At 31.4% G+C, this 18,471-nt stretch overlaps 1 protein-coding gene across 1 annotated transcript in view; it reads left to right on the forward strand.

The window, feature by feature from the left end:
* LOC131850592 (synaptotagmin-10-like) overlaps positions 1–18,471 on the forward strand; it is a 63,990-nt gene that overhangs the window by 12,137 nt on the left and 33,382 nt on the right. The window contains exon 3 of the mRNA XM_059200881.1: positions 16,471–16,614. Coding sequence (XP_059056864.1) covers positions 16,471–16,614 — 144 coding nt within the window. The remainder of the gene's footprint in view (positions 1–16,470; positions 16,615–18,471) is intronic.

Genomic DNA, 18,471 nt, shown 5'->3' on the forward strand with positions numbered 1-18,471 from the left:
TTATGACTTCCACGAAACGTATTCCATTTGTAGGGTTGGCAACGATAAAATATTTAGCCTCGTATGAAGAAGTCAAAGAGATATTACTTCAATTTAGCTCATTAGTCCCGTATATCATCGCATTTTAAATTGTTTCCATGAGTCAAAATCTCATAAAAACTTGTACGGAAGGAAATGTTCTCGTATCGAAGTCCAAAGATCGTAGATATAAGGGGATCCTCATTGTCAACCCTGTTTACGCTCGATATGTATTTAAATATCACAGAAAGAAAAATAAATATTGTTCAAAGCTAAGGGAGTGTTTCTATATTCTCATGTTAGAATTAGCATGGTTTTTTTTACAATAGATAATCCTGAATTATATTTATGTTATGAACGCGAAAGTTTGTCAGTATGGAGGGATGTTTGTTTACATGCAAAAACTACGGAATGGATTTTGATGAAATTTTACATTAACATAGCTTATACATCAGAATAACATATAGGCTATAAATTTCATGCGGGTGAAACTGCGGGCACAACTAGTATGAAATAAACATAATTACATGGCTGTGTATTGTCAAGTTCATTACATAAGGCTTTTGATAAAATGTTTTAGAAAAAAAAAAACTTTTTTAACGGCTTTGGCAGCATGAATAAAAAGTATCGAATACCTCATTATATACGATATGGTTTATGTGTGTATCAAATTCCATCTAAATCCGCGTAAACATCGAAGTTTTCTCTTCAACAAGATTACTAATATTAGGTAATGTTAGAAAAGTAAACAACTTTGACAGAAAGTCCGCCGTCTGGCTATCAAAGTCAATGTCAATATAATTAATTCATATGAGGACTTTTGTAGATATTTTTAGGTTTATCGATTCGTTCATTATTAGGTATATTATAGCGCCATCATTATGTTTTCCGCTTATATATGTTTAACCTTCATGAAAGTAAACAAAATTAATATCGAATAGAAAAAAAATACTGAGGACAGTAGATGACGGCCTCGGTGGTCTAGCGATTTAGCGAACTGTCTAACTTCCGATGGTCGTGGGTTCGATTCCTCTCACGGCACAAACATTTGTATTCATGAGTATAATAGTTTGTATCAGTATGAGTGTTTTCTGTATAATATGTATGTATTTACAAAAAAAAATGTATGTATTTGTATCAGTTGCCTAGTATCCATAACACAAGCTTTAGCTTAACTTGGGTCTAGATGGCGCTGTGCGAGATCATTATAATAATTATTATTATTATTTTGCCAAGCAGAAGCCCTGCTTATACGTTGTTGTTGTAGCCCACAGATGCTTAAAAGAAATATCTCTATATTTGGAAATTATACACTTTATCCTGAGGAGATAAAAACCATCGCTCCTGAGAATATATCCTTCAGTTCTTATCCCGAACGTGTCTAGGTAGCGAACTTTGTAAAAGAGCGAATACAATAGATCCATACAGGTCACAGTGTTACAGGTCTGACAATAGCCCAAATACCTCAATAAAAAAATAGGATATTTTCTACAAAGTCTGTTCTAGTAAAAAAACGATACATATTAACACATTTTAGAAACAATTAAATAATAATGTGGTGTTTTAGATAAAATGGATGTTATATAGCCAATTCATCAAACCTTTTTACTTAAAACATTTTACTTGTAAATATTTGAGGTGAGGTAAGAGTACAAAGGAATCGTGTCACCTTATTTATTTTATTTTTAGCCGTTTTCTCCCTAACGTGCTTGTATTTTCAACAGAGGTAAGCTTGGTTGAATATTTTATTTTTTATTTATTAATAGAAGGGTGAGGTATGGCAGTGAAATTACAGGGTACACGCAACCACAGAAAATCAGCTAGTGAGCCGTTGTAATATTCTAAAGTAGCTCCAAGTTTACGTATAATTATGATTTCATACTGTTTTAAATTTGACGCGGTATATAGTGTAAATTTATATGGCATCTCTAACCATTCTTTGGATATCTTATCAATCAATCATCAATCAATACAGTGATTGGGACCCGATCCCATCAAGTGATCCGGTATAGCTGATTTATGCGGATGGCAGTTGTAACAATGCCGTAATATCGCGAACTCAATTAAAATAAAACGTGGTAAGATCCCGTGATTTTCTAATTATACGTATAAATTATGATTTCATTGTAACATACCTATAATACTTAGGATATAAATGTTTATGGTCAAATGAAATTGATTTAAATGCCTTCGTAATAAAGCTGCGAATAAATACGTAATGTTAATGTGTGTAAGCATATTGTTCTTGGTATTGCATTATGAGAATTTTTTCTTATGCAATACAAAAGAATGTTGTCATATCATACATATAAATACGTCATGTTACGTATTGGTATATATTCCTTTGCAATAGCGAGGGGAATATTAATATTGAGATTCTAAGAAACGAATTATTACAATTAAACTGAAGAAATCGTAACCCTTTTCATTACAGTTTTGGTATTCGTTTGGGTTTGGTTTTTATTATGGGTTAGGAATGGTAAATAAGTGGACACAATATATGACATTAGATAAAGTGGCAATAGTCGCCTATTTATTTAATTATGTTCTTTACTGCACTAGATAAAGAAATTAATTAAAATAACAAGTACGCATAAATTAGTATAACGCCAGTCTAAGCAATCTCTTCCAGACTACCTTTGGGTAGATAAAGTAATATAAACTTATATACATGAAAAGTGCAACGAATATTACGTGCCCATGAGACGCCCATAGTATAACTACGCAGTCGATTTTGTACGTAGCCTATCTCGATATTTTCCTCACTAGCAACTATTTTTCATAGCTATTTACTGGATCGGTCGCTCTCACATCACATGTTTGTAGTGTGTAAAGTATCCTTTTAATACGAGCTTCTAAGAGCGAATTGGTGTTTGCTACAAACATCTCGTATCAACGAATTCAGTGGTAAAGCCGTGGTTTGACCTCTAAGAAGAAGCGATCAAATTGTTTATCGATTGATAAAATGTAAAAGCGATAGGATTCTTAAATATAATATATACACATATTCCTATTTGATAACAAAAATCATTTTCAATATTGTGGAATAAGATTTATTTTAATCATATTTATGTAATTATTGTCTTCCAGCAAAGTGATAATAGAGGTTTCAAATAGCTTATGTTAAATTTATTTTTAGCGTCCGTTGTAGATGTGCAAATATTTTATTCTTAATTTTTGGATGTAAGATGGAGATGTTTGTTACTATTTCACGCAAAAACTACTGAACGGGTTTAGCTGAAACTTTACAGTAACATAGATTTTACATCAGAATAACACATAGGCTATAAATTACATGCAGATAAAATTTCCGGGCATAGCTCTTAATAATAAAATACTTATTTTGACTGAAAAATTAATACAAGTAACGATCGTACGCTTCATATACTCGTAAAGGCGTATAAAGTAATATCCTACCCACACACAACAACACAAGAACTAGTTGTCACAGTAAACTATTAATATATTTATTGTAAACCGATATATGTAAACAAATTATAAAAAAATATTCGCCAATCGCTTTTTTCTCGACAGTAAGACACTAGGATACTAAGGACACTTGTAAGGTCACCGACCGAAGTTCGCAGTAGGTCAATATTAGACCTTTGTTGTACAAATAAGAAAGATTTCCCTTGCATGTAGTGTTCTGTGACCTTTAAGCGCTCTAAGGTTGATTATTTCGGGAATATAGCCATTTTTGTAATGGCGCACTCGTGCCTAAAATGATCTGACCCTAATATGAAAATCTTAAAAAATAGAAACATCACATCTTCATCCTTACATAGAATGAGTATCATAAATCTATTGGAGGGATGGGAATTGCTAGTAATATACATTGTTAGCAATGTACCATGTTAGGTTGACATCCATGCGGTTGCAGTGAAAACCATCGTGATAAATTTCTGATGATTTTGCCACGACAAGCGATCTGACCTCATGCTCATCTTATCATCCACATCCGCCACCGTTAACACAGGCGGTTTCATCATGCTATTATAATCCATAAAAAAAAAAGGTTAATGATTTTTTTTTTCATGGATTACAATAGCATGATGTAACCGCCTGCATTCTTTTTTGATGGTCATGAATATAATGTATTATTTAAAAAAAATATGTAATGCTAATTTCTCTATTGAATTTTTAATTGAATTGTTTTGTTATGTAACTAGAGTGACATATAAGTGGTACAATGGTACACCTGGTTGTATCTGGTAACTGTCACCTATATTATATGAAAAACGCCAGAGATACGGGCATCACTATAATGTGATGCCCGTATCTCTCTCTCACATTATCGTGCGATGCCGGTAGTATCCCTGATTCCTTGCTATTCTAAAGCACTAAATGGTTTTTTCTTCTTACCTTATGCTTTCTTTCTCAGCGTAAATGGCTTTGTACAATGTCTACATCTAATTCAATTTAAAAAATTCTAAATTCTTTATTTCGATGGCACATTTTTTACTTAATTATATCTAGTTGTTTAAGCCTCCTTTTAAGCTTAAAAATCTCTGTGCCAAGAACCTCAAAAGTATTAAAATATATTTTTACATTACACATATATTTTACATTATACATTAATAATTTAACTGTGTTCTTATAGGTTTAATATTATTTCACTTAATTTAAAGATATATTTTATGAGAAAATCGAAGTGTTTACCATGAGAAAAAAAATTATATAGCAACTAAAGTGATCTTTAGTTTCAGTAAAAAGGGCTTTTACTGTTTTACAATAACTTTAATAAATTGTTCGCATGTTTTTTAACATAAAAAATATCTAAAATGTTATTAAACGTTTGTAAAGTTTAATAACATTTTAGATATTTTAGTGTGTAGTGTTATATAATAGTTAAATAATCTGACTCTACTTTCTATTAGATGGGTTTCAATTGATTTATATAACATTTATGTGCACCGTCTATCTTCAAAAGCGGATTCATTCTAATATCTTAAATAGCTGATACTTTATATTTAGTTTGCTTATAGATATTACTTCGCATTGTATATTTTTTTATTTTTATTATGAGATATCGCTTTCCTATAAAAACTTTCATCGACAATTTAATATGAACTTACAAGGATTGTTTAAAACAACAACACACAAGTTTCTTACTCGTTCTTCTTGTGATGAGACAGCTTTCCGAATGAGCGGTAGATTAAAAAAAAACATTGTTATGACTATTTAAAAGTGCTTAAATTTAGTTTATTTCAATAAATGATTTTCTATTCTATTCTTTGTTTGAAACAGGTTATTTTATCTACCTACATAAAATTTCATTTCTATTTCGGTTGTTTAGTCGTGAAAAAATGACCAACAGACACACTTCGCTTTTATATGAATTTTACTATTCTATGACATTTAAAATATAAAATATTTGAAGATATCCTGTTTTAATTATCATACAACTTGAGAAATATGAGTTCGCTAAAAATATATAATTGAAAATAAATTCTGAAGATACCATATGTCAGTGAACTCTGAAAGTAAAAGTTTGTATTAAGTTAATAGGATCCTAATGAATCAATACCCAAACTCAAACAAACGTATATTGCGAGAATATATAGACATTGTGAAGAGTAAAGACAAAAATCACGAGATGAATTGTTGAGAGTAGGTATATTATAGCTTTGCTGAAATTTCAGTAGAAAATACAATTTATCTGTACAAATAAATAAAATTGGAGTATCTGTTTGTAATTTAGAATTAAAAGCTTTTCACTAAATGCATAATCCTAACACGAATAATTTTATGGCAACCTAGTCGAAACGTCGAGAGACGATTTTATGGCGAATAAATACTTTTATTCGCCATAAAATTATTCGTGTTAAGACCTGGTTAATAATATAAATAATGTATATTAAATACGAAAGTTTAAAAAAGACTATTTGGGTAGGTTTATTAAAGAAATCTTATTTATTAAAAAAAAATATTATTATTAAATACGGCGGACGTAGTCATGTGCAACAGATAGTAAAGCATAAAAAAAATATATAACAATGTACAAAAAATTTCATCCAAATGCATAAGCCATTTGTGCATGATTGACTAATAAACATCCCAATATAGTGAACAAACTTTTCCTTTTATAACATCACTAGAATCATAGTAGCAGAATTCAGGTCTAGCTTATAAAAGTCTTGTGAATAATAAAAAGGAATGTCTATAACTTTGGATGAAGTTGGGACACGTTTTGGGGTCGACATCACAGTTATGAGAGTTCGTCGTCCGAATAAATAATGATCTTTGGTCGAACTACATCCTGCGGCAGCTTGTACACCAACTTCAGTGAATAAAACTGACTAAGAAACATATGCAAGGCTACTTTAGTTACTGGATTCAGACCTAAAAATGTTGCTGATTTATTTCATCTAATTTAACAAAAAACCGTCGATAGCAGTCCACCTCAAACACAGTTAAAAACCAATAATAAATACAGAGTAAAAACCTCTGAAATTCTTTACAGAAAAAAAATATAGTAGTTGAATTATTTTCAACCTTTTTGAGAGACACACAATTTTAGGAACTATTTTGAACTTTTTTTTGTTATAAAACTATAATGAAAAACATGCTGACGGCCTTCATATCAAATGTCTGAAACTCAGCGCTTTGGTATAACTTGGTCATACAACAGTAGAAATGCTGAGTGGGAGTCATTTTCAGCTAGTACAAACATTATTGCAAACGAATTCTGAATAAACGTCTGATGAAATGAAATGAAATAACCTAACCAAGTTGGCGTGTTGATAACAGAAGGAGTAAAAATAATAAAAGATTAAATATAAAAAAACGAAGTTTGTAATATCGATAAAATACAGAATAAAATAACAAATAAAATTTACATAAAACATCTTTCTAGATCAATAAATAATTAGTAGGCGGGTGATTATAATTGACGTTTTAAAAATATACTTTTCAGTAGATGTATTGTGTTATGTGACTATTGTGAACGTAAGGAGGTTGGTAGCCTACATGTCTCTATTATTATTAATATTAAATTAATAAATATTATATACCTCCATTGTGAATCGCTTACAATAGATAGCGCACGTGTCGCATTGGGAAATGTATTAGAGAGAACATTTTTAAGGTATCGGTAAGAAAATATATATTTCAGAGGAATTCTTTGTACTAAATTGTGTGCGTGGGTATCTGTCTCACCTATTTCTGCTGCCAGCCGTTTAGTTTGAAAGCTGCGTTCTGATTTGAAGGGTGAGATAGGGTAGTGACAATTTAGGGTATTTGTCTAACAACGACAACGCGTGACACCGGCGACAAGAAGTCATTTTGTAACGACTGTTTTGCTGTTCATGATTGTAAGTTATAGTTGACAGTTTCGACCGTACTACCTTGTAAAACGAGCAATTTTTATTTAACAAGATAACTGAAATTACAGAATAAGAGGCATGACATCTCTGTCTTCAAATACGATAACGCAGGAGTGGTAATGAGTGTCACATAATAAAGTGCTGTTCATGTATCTAAGTTATAGTTACCGCTTACCATCAAGTGGGTCGTCGGCTTGTTTGTCATTCCAGTCATCTCCTACACCTCCCCCTTAAAACTACACCCGGGTCGTAAGTCTAGGAAACTGCTCGGAGTTTGCCTCTCTGCCGCACGATGACCCGGCACCCGCACGGTGAATCCATGGAATGCTAAGAAGTTCGTCTCTCTATGTATGAATATATAAATTATATTACTAATATTATATAATATATATAAAAACCTTATTGTAAGGAGCATATACAAACATTGTGGATCATTCAAGTTGATCGACTTCTTTTGTGTTAAATGTATCGGAACGTTGAGTTTTGGTTAACGGTTAGCTTAACTTATATTTTTAGACTTCATTTTAGTGTATTGACCCTAGTCGTGAGCCAAGCGGGCGTCGTAGCCTAGTGGATTGCTACCCTGAAATACAGCGAAAAGTCGTCAGTTCAAATCTGACTGACACCGAAAAAGTTTGCATATAAACTTATATTTCTGACTGATTATTCTTTGATTGAAGTACTGGTAACAAACCAAATAATACGGGAGACTTTCTACTTTTTCATAAAACTAAACGGATCTTAATAAAAACATGAAGGTGTATATTGAGAACGGAAACAGGCTATTTGTCTCAAAGATTAAACGAAGATGCGGGTTAGAACTAGTTACCCATATGTGTCATATTACTTTAGATAAGGGTATTCTAAGTAAGAGATATTTACAAAATGAATTACGTACAATCGTAGTTTAGGTATGTAATATAATTCTTGCAACGCTAATATATATAATATATAGTGGTGCTCTCACGAACTATAATTATTACAGTAACCTCTGGAGAACTATAATATTATTCTAGCTACTAAATACTAGTACGTAATCATACTATGAGATAATTCTAAGGTGTCCTTACACCTGTAAATTTACTCGCTCAAGCACTTAACATTTTTTTATTTTGATGGAATGGTAAACAATCTGAAAGCAACCATTTTCAATATACAAGAACAGCACCGCTCATACACAATTATACATATATATATATGTGAGGTATCATGGGCGTATGGTATTGTGACGCCCATAATCATAAAATAATCAAATAACGTTAGGTACGTTACTTGTTTTTTTTAATGGAAGATAATGTAATGGTTTACCCGCTTGGACTAAGGGTTTACGCTGGCGGAGTACTAGTGGAGGATAATAAGATGAACATCAGGTCGGGTCAGATGGCCCATCTTGGCAAATTTACAAGGAGTTTATCACATTTGTTTCCAGAGGGAACAGCGTGGAGGTCAACCGGACATTATACATTGCTAGGTTGGCAATGGGGTTATTTATTCAAACAACAACCCCTCCCCCAGGCCCCGTAAGTTGCCATTCTATTGAAATAAGTTAGTACGTCTTCGTACCTTTCAACCCAAATCGCTTGAAGCAGTCTAAATAGGGAAAAAACCCTAAATTATATACATCACACTATTTAATTTAATTTACTTACAATTCCTTTTGTCACACCTGGTCACATTGTAGTAGATAAAATTTCGTATTTGAATATTAAAATTTTAGTGTAACATCCCAATATCAAGGACTTCTCGATCAAAGGTAGGAGGGATTCTTGATTTCACGATTTTATTCACAAAGACTCCATTATGTCCTTGTTAAATGTACAATATCACACTTTGTCGATTATTTTTGATATAATAAGAATATCTAATGTTTGTTCATTAATCCTTCATGCTTATTTTTCTGTTAAATATATACCTTCTGCTCGCGGCTGGAATAGACTTCATTGATCGGCGTAAAATATAGACTAACTTTGTATCTACGTCTCTATTAAAAATACATGAAACAGTAACATTAAACAAACTTACATTCTCCTTCATAATATTAGATAGAAAGTTATTAGAAATTCAAAACGTAGCTCTACTGTTTAATGCCAAAAGTGAAAATAATACTTTAAAACGTAATGGCATTTTATTCTTTGACATTAAACATTAGCAGTATGCACAATGAAATCCTTGGCAAATATACGAATACACAAAGACGTTTAATGTTTGCATCTCACACAAAATGTGGACATGTTGGAAAATGAGAACACCTTACATTATAGAATATAGAACAATAAACGCAGTGCTAAAATAAAATCTCAGTAGAGGTCGTCTTATTCATATTCATAATTGTTTCATGTGATATACGCTGAAGAAGATTGATTTTGGTAGTTGCTATTACTTGTCTATCTATATATTTGAATGTTTGTTTTATATTGTATATATATAAAATTCTATCAACTTGTCGTCGGTTAAAATGTTAACATAGTTACAACTATTGGAAGTTACAATCCAAAATTAATACACTTGCGCGACTGTAATTTCTCGTCGTGGTAATTGATATTTGTCGTGCCTAGGTTTCTCTGATCATATTTGAATCAAACGTAGAAGACAGGCAACCTGAATCCGGTTCTAAGATTAAGTTGGTTTATCATAGGCATTTTTATATTTTAGGTTAGGTTACCATTGAAGAGTAAGAAAGAGACATTTTGAAATTTTAATCGAATATGTTCTGAAATATCGGGTACTCAATAGTATAAATAAAACGTATTAATACTATTATTTGATAATTTGAATTGTATATGTGTAAATAATAGTCGCATTTTTATTACAAAAAGATAAACCTGGTTTAGCACTAATAATAAACCATTCACAAATGTATTCCTTATTACAAAATGAAGTTTATCTCTAAATCGTGATGCGTCTATGGTCTAAAGTTAAACCTGCGATGCCCCTAGTTTAACAGTGGTCTAAATGCAAAAAATCAAACTCCATTTTAAAAATTGTATTGTAAGTTGTTGTTTTTCGAAAAATATTTTAACTAAATTAAAAATATATTAACTAAAAATATTTAAAGCTAATTTTACGATAATAAAAATATATAAAAGACGTTATTTGTTATTTTTTCACTCATTTGACTTTGAAATAGTCACCATTCGAATTGATCCAATAAAAATATCCCGCCGTTCCTTTTCTCCGTATAGGACTCCTACTTGTAATTTAAAACTGATTTTCAGCCTAATAGTACATTAACAAATATTATATATTAATGAAATAGTTATAATGAAGACATAGATAAATAGAAATAAATTTATTTTTAGTTTATACATTTTTATTTGAAGTAATATTATTTTTGATCTTTTCATATTTCTGGTAAAACGGAACGTAATTGTACGCTAACAGACATGAGTGACTGATTTCTGTATGGAATACATAATGAACGATTTAACTGTAGTACTAAGTAGTCCTCTGTTAGATCTGGATTCATAATAATGTTAGGTTTATTCCAAGTATTAACTTTAGGAATGGTTTAAACCACGACCATTTAGACCACGTTTCGTCCGATCTCTCGATTAATATGCTTCTAATTTAAGACACTTGAGTCATCTCTCTATATGTACGTCTTATCTGTATTAAGTATCATAAGTGAAAACAACGAGAACAGGTATAATAATGATGCTACTAAGTCTGAATATAGTCCTCTATTAGTCCTTTATAACGAAAATATGAATTAAAAATATATTTCATCCCGACTTACGGCGACTTGGGTCTATGTAACTTTTTATCTTCACAATTTTCCCGGAGGACTCCAAAGTTTTAGGTTAAAAATTGCCCAACATTTTCTGTGAAAATCACATTTAAGAATGAATGACTTTTCAGTATAATGGAAAATAAAACACTTGTACTTACTAACTCTGATTTCATTCACTAAGATGATGGTTCTTTGTTAAGCCTTATAGGCATTATCATTGCGAAAATTTCAAAGAAATACTCCGGTGACCGTTTATGAACTTAATTAATCTGGTAGAGGGTGGGAGTTTCGCTTATGTGCCAGTTAGGATCAAGTATGCGAGGCAAATTGTGTATTATACAAAAACAAATATAATCTGGGCATCTAATTATGGTCAGATTGAGGTCATAAAGCCACGCTAGTAATTATCCCACTGTTCGAGCATTGCATCTATTAAACTTATTTTTAAATAAAGATGCTGATGTGTGCACGGAAGCGTTGCCTTCTATAATAAACAAAATAATAATGTATACATTATTGACAATTAGCTGTATATTTATATTGTGTTAATTGAATAAAATAAATAAAAATAAAATAGAATAATATTAGTTTCAGCTAATTATGTAGGGTTAAGTGTATATTAAGATTTCATAACGGTTGGCAACGTGCATATAGTGCAACGTACCACCAGTGTATTCGGCGTCCAAAGGTTACGGTAATGGTAAACAATTTACCATTAGATTGGTTGTATTCTTGATTGACACTACTGATAACAAAAAAGTAGTTGTCACTAAAATATTAATTTTAATTTTTAATGCTGTAATTTTCTGTACGGTTCTTGCTTGTTTATGTTGGTTGCATGAATAGTACAACGCATTATTATTTTTTTGTACTACGTTACTCTTTTTGTTTTATAATATATATCCTTTCTAATCTAAAGAGTTTCCTCCTCTATTGGTTGCATATTAATTATGTCAAAATGAAAACAGTTTATATTTATTTAAGGATTGAATCTGAAATTAGGAGGAGTAAAAATATTATATTCGACTACTTGGTTATTTTAATATCGTATTTGAATACGCCCTCTTAAATTTTTATGAAGCAGAATTTACTTGACTTTTATAATTTGAATCATTGTAATTAAGTCAGGATATAATCTTAAAGAACATTTAGCACGTGGGTTGTCTTGGTCAACAATAATTATGCTTAGCCATTTTCTTCTTAATTACAAGGAAAAGTCAGGCAAAAGTATTTTAAAACTTGTACAAAACCAGTCTATCATTTCGCTTAGAGTATTACGTCAAAGGCTTTGATATAAGTAATAACAATATTAATTTCAGACGAAGTATCTCAAAAAGAAGATTATCTTGTTTTACCTTTTCTCGGAAATCTTTGACTTGTGTAAAAAAGTTCGCACTTTTTCTTCGGAACGTTCACTTATCGCGAGATGAAGTCATTTCAAGTCAATATCAATGTAATAGGCATTTTAATCGAGATAGATAAGATTGCGGTCTAGTAAAGTGAGGGATCGGATATAACTTTTTCTCCCTTTTTAAAGACACAGTTATTGTATACGGTATATAAGAAATATTTTTATTAGGTCATTAAGTGTGTAATATTTAATATGGTCTCTGTAATGCTTACCGCTTTATTTTCTACTAGCTACTCGCCCCGGCTTCGCCCGGTTGTACATGCATTTTACATATAAACCTTCCTCTAGAATCTATCTATATATATAAAAAAAACGGCTTCAAAATCCGTTGCGTAGTTTCAAAGATTTAAGCATACATAGGCACGGACAGACAATAGATAGCGACCGCGACTTTGTTTTATACTATGTAATGATGATACATCATTTCTTTTGTATATATTACATTTTGTTATTGTAACTGAAAAGGTTGAAGGGAAGTGACAATCGTCGCCTTTGCGCATGAATAGCACCACGCCTTATATGACTTGTGTTACGGTACCGGAGGACTTTTTTTTTATGGATGATAATGGAATGGTGCACCCGCCTGCGCTAACGGTTTGCGCTGGTGGCGCACCAGTGGAGGATGATAAGATGAGCATGAGGTCAGGTTAGTTAGCCCATCGTGACGAATTCACTAAGAATTTATCACGATGGTTTCCAGGGGGAACCGCGTGGAGGTCAACCTGACATTGTACATTGCTAGCAATAAGATCATCAGTCCACATTACTAACAATCCCCTTTCCCCTCGGTACCAGAGGACTGTAACTACCATATCTCAACCTTCAATTGTAACTCAGCTATAATAATAGCAGTAGTGACATGGAGATATCCACGCGAATGGCTTTGTTTAATTTCTATCTCGGTAGTAATACACTGCTATTTTATTTATTTTCTACCAAGTTAAATGTCCTTCCTCGGTAGAAAATAAAATAGCATGGAATTGAGATCTTGCTTTATCTACGAGTCGGGCCTTTCCTGGCTTCTATACCTACTTCAGTATATACTTAAATATAATAAAGCTAGCATGAGCTAAAATTTACTTTAATAGATGTTAAATGAAGCGGTCATAAAGTTAGTTATAATTAAAAAATATACTCAAAGTCATAAGAGTGTTATCATAAAGAACTTTATATAAGCATTTAATAGTAACTTAGGACTAGCGTTCAACGTCAGATCGTATTAGTTGGGAACTTAATAAGGAAAGCGAGTAGCCTCAACATAAACGCTGAAAAAAATGTCCAGATGAGGCGTTTAATGAAATATAGAAAAAAATACCATTTATACTGTTATGCGACATGTCTTATTAGAGGAATAGTCAATTTATAGTGAATGCAATACTAGACAAGTCCACATGTCTGGGTGCATTTGTATCTAAGTGTGGTTTACATACCAGTAGTTATTAAGAAAGAGAATTTCTTAACTTCGAAATCTTTCGCTATTACGCTTGTAATCGTTGGTATTACATAATTGTAATTTATTGTACAGATCTCTCATTTATTTGAGTAAAATACAACTTATAAAATAAGACCTATGTTTTGTTTTATCATCGCATCGAAATCGATTAAGCAATTTCTGTACGCGCAAATGTAAGACAAACACACGAAATAAAACAATCTAAAATGAATGGTTCTGGGTTCTATTACGTTAATGAATATCCTGAATAATATTTTTTATTCTAAATATCTTTCATGTACAGACAGCGATTTCTTACATTTTTATTATATGTATGTTTGCATCTTGAAAAACGTAGCTTTATTAGTTAACTTGGGAAAGCAGCTGCGGGTAACTATTTGTTAGGTACTTAATTAGTGTAAAAAGTTTTATAGCTGTTTAAGCATGATTTATAGAGACTACGCAAACATTTTTTATTAGCTTGCAGAATTAATGCACTAACTTGCAACTTTGCAAGTAAATTTTAATTAATATCTCAAGTTGGAAGGTTGATTTTTTTATGCAACTTCACGGATCTTGTTGATAAAAAACCGAGGATTATGTACGTATATGAATACTCTATAATTCTCTTTCGTATCCTGTAGTTTAATTAAAATGTGGTTATGTTGTCGAAAATGAATATACTTTAAATATAGTTATACTTTTATTTCAAGACAAATTTTGTATTAATTTAAATAATTTATTCATTACTCCTATACTCCATTGGCTGGTTGTCTGTTAGAGATTGCTTTGAGCGTTAAGACCTTTGTTAGCATATTTATTTACCAGTCAACCGTGGGTTTATAATTGTTGGCGCTGCAAATATAAATGACATTCAATATTTACACACATATCACCACAATATTTATATATATATAACTGTTGCGTGATATCTTACAAATATATATGTCTATATATGTATATATAATATTATATATTATAGGATATCATAGCATTGTCAACTGTCGATTTTATAGTTAACATAACTATTCACATGCCCATATTCTCGGTATATATTATTTGAGGCCACCGTCATGTAGGATTAATTGTTACGATATTGATGTTTCCTTCACCGGAGAGCCTATCGGAAATATAACTTAAAACAAAAACTTTCTTTTTGCTGTCGGTCAGATTCGAACTTAAGACATCTTAGATTAGATTCGGGAAAACCACTAAGCCACGATGCTTTAAACCTAAACTCTAGCTTAATCAATTAGTTAAATAATATTTGACTAATTAACCATGTTAAGTTAGTTAGTTTTTTATCTACTATATCTGATATTCCTAATGTAAAGCAGAAATTTCTAAATGCAGGCTGTACGATTATCCCTGTAAATCTGTGCTTTTCATTATATAATTGTATATCTGTTTCTATCCTTTCAAACGACATTCTTTCCACATGCCCGCACCAACGTTGTTTGCCTTTTCTCGTTTTTACGCTGACATTTTCTTTTAAACCAACTCCCTGTCACTACTGTATTATGTATTATGAATGTGGTTTGCTATTCTCACTGTGTGGATTCTTTACAGTACACGGTCGCTATGTCGGCTTTTTAGATAATTGAAGAATTATATAACCATATATATTTTTGTAAGTAGCAATCATGGGCTATATACGAGCATGTACATGAAAAGCACCTTTGACATCACGTCTTCTTGCGACTTCCATAGTTTTTCCGAATTTACATTTCAACAATGATCGCCCAGTGGTCGCAATTTGACTATAATTAATTTATATTATCAGTTCGAAAATTATTAAGGTTCTTTTGTGAAAAATACATACATAGTAGAGACTAAAGTACAGGAAATATCTTTTATTATGACCTTAGTAATAGGCTTCATTAATTAAAAAAAAAAATACAAATTGTAAGAAATTGATTCGAAGTTAAAATATTAAGATAATTTTTCAATATTTTTGCAGTTACTGCAGTCAATTATTATGTGCGAAATATATAAAAATCAATTGGCATTAGAAGAAAACTATACATTTCCTATCTTGTTTCACTGCATAATCTGACCTTACAACCGAAACACTACTTCATAGATGCTTGGCAGCTGAAACAGATGAGACAAGGGTGTCTCATCTGTTTTAGTTTTTTGCAGCAGCGAACACGACTTTTTATAGTCTACCTATGGTATTATAATAGATGTAGAACTAATCTTTAGTCAAATAAATATAATATAAGCACTTTTGAATAATCACATTTTTTATTCTGCCATATTATAATAGATGTAGAAATAACCTTTAGTCAAATAATCATAATATAAGCACTTTTGAATAATCATATTTTTTATTCTACCTTATTACCTACTTATTCGAAATGCAGATTCATCACATGACTAATTCGCAAGAAATTTGTGTATTGCTCTTTTAAATAAGCGTTGTTCATATTGACATTTTTAAGAATGTTGTTTGAGTATTATATAATTTTGAGTAATATATATTTTAAATAACTTGAGAACAACTTGGTGTCCGTCATATTCAATTTGTTCAAAATTTGTCTTTTGGTTATAGGTTCTCCGTCAAACCACGCTACCAATAGTGCCGACTCGCCACCAAACGTTTCAACGTCAGCTATCCCATCGTCTGGATTTACCTTCGATACAGTTCAGCATTTGCAGCCTTGAGAGAGCTGATTCTTCCATTGGGCTTATTAAGGTAAATTCATAACTAAAACTCAAACGCTATATTTTTAATACCTATTTGTGTCTGTGTTGGAAAAAAACAAAAATACCTTACGTAGCTAACATAGGATTTAGTAGAAAACCAGTAGGAAGACGCAATCAAGAAATCTGGGGAAGATCTTGAAACCGGGTAAAAGAGAATTTCTCAAAGTGCCTCAAAAACTATAGCCTCTATTGATGATTACAAAGAACACCAGATCGTCATATTTTTTTGTGGATTTTGACAGAGTGAAGCTATTGTCTATGCTAATGACATATATTATATGCTAGTGGGACATCAGTGGAAAATAGGATGAGGCTGAAGGCAGGTCACTTGGCCCATTGACCAGGAATATGCCTACTATAATGATGATAACTGCGTTAAATTATATTCAATAATAAAGTTTAATTATAGAATATAATAAGACAAATGAAACAGCATCAAACAATTTAATTTTACTATTTATTTAATTAATACACAGGTAATTAATAGCAATATAAAATCTAAATTATAATAGTAAAAATATAAAAAAAAATATGTATTTATCTACCTAGCTATAGTACTTTATACTGTACCTTTCTGAGAAATTGTAATTACAAAAACTACGAAAGAAAACACGCCGCTAATAAAAGCACGGTCCTTTGGTTCTTAATTACAGCCCTTTTGTGCCGTTTTTAGGTTATATTACAGTGTAATTTTAGAGCCACGTTGTAATTTAAAGGCTACCTTACTGTTCGCAAGTTTCATAAATTGGTCTTTATGAATTGGACTACGAAATTTAGTAAGTAGACACGTTATATATAAGTTTAATTATCAACTGTTTATGGATGACATATATAATGTATGACTATTTCAAATTTAATTATAACTTGACCCATTTATTAAATAGAATAACGGAAATAACAGAGGCACCCACACTTCTAATGACATGTTTGGATTCATTTAGAAGCAGAGTAACCATCCTACGTTAGGGGGGAAGGGGATTGTTAGTAATGTGGACTCTTGACCCCATTGCTATCAATGTACTATGTCAGGTTGACCTCCACGCGGTTCCCCCTGGAAACCATCGTGATAAATTACATGTGAATTTGTCACGATGGGCTAACTGACCTGACCTCATGCTCATATTATCACCCTCCACTGGTGCCCCGCCAGCGTAAACCGTTAGCGCAGGCGGGTGCACCATTTCATTATCACATAAAAAAAAAAAAAAATCATCCTACATTTATTAAAACTTTGTGATTGATATTTTAATAAAAATATATTAACTTTCATGCATCGCAGTCATAAAAGTTAATAATTAAATAAAAATGTTGGTATATCTTGTTTTTAGTTTAGTTGAGATTTTTTAATCGTAGTTACTGACATAGTTATGTAAATAATATTGGTGGTTGTTTTATTTTATTAAAAATATAGATACATCTTTACTAATGTTTTAAAGTGGGATAGATTTTAAATTTTTTATAGTCCATTTATGGAGGAATTTTCCGTTTAATTACCGTTCGGGGAATCGAATCCGCATCAATCGAAAGTATAGCCGACCGAGGCCGTCGATTATTAAAAGTCAAAATTGTTTATTTATAAAGTTTTTTTTTTAATTTAGCGATTTTTTTGTTACTAATGCTGGTATTAATTAAATTAAGCAAACACTGCGGACTAAAATCACCGGTGAAGCGACTTTGTTTCACAATTCAGCTAAAAGACTCGACAACGCTGCTCAGTCATTAATTAGGCATAATGAATATTTAGTTAGGCGTTTTATCTCTTTATTTTTTTCCACTTTTATGCTCTCAGTACTTAAATTAACTGAACAGTATTAAATAATATTGGTTGAAGAGCATCGTTGTCTAG

The sequence above is a fragment of the Achroia grisella genome, unplaced genomic scaffold (genome assembly GCF_030625045.1).
Source record: "Achroia grisella isolate CSIRO2021 unplaced genomic scaffold, CSIRO_AGI_Agris_v1 utg777, whole genome shotgun sequence".
Lineage (NCBI taxonomy): Eukaryota > Metazoa > Arthropoda > Insecta > Lepidoptera > Pyralidae > Achroia > Achroia grisella.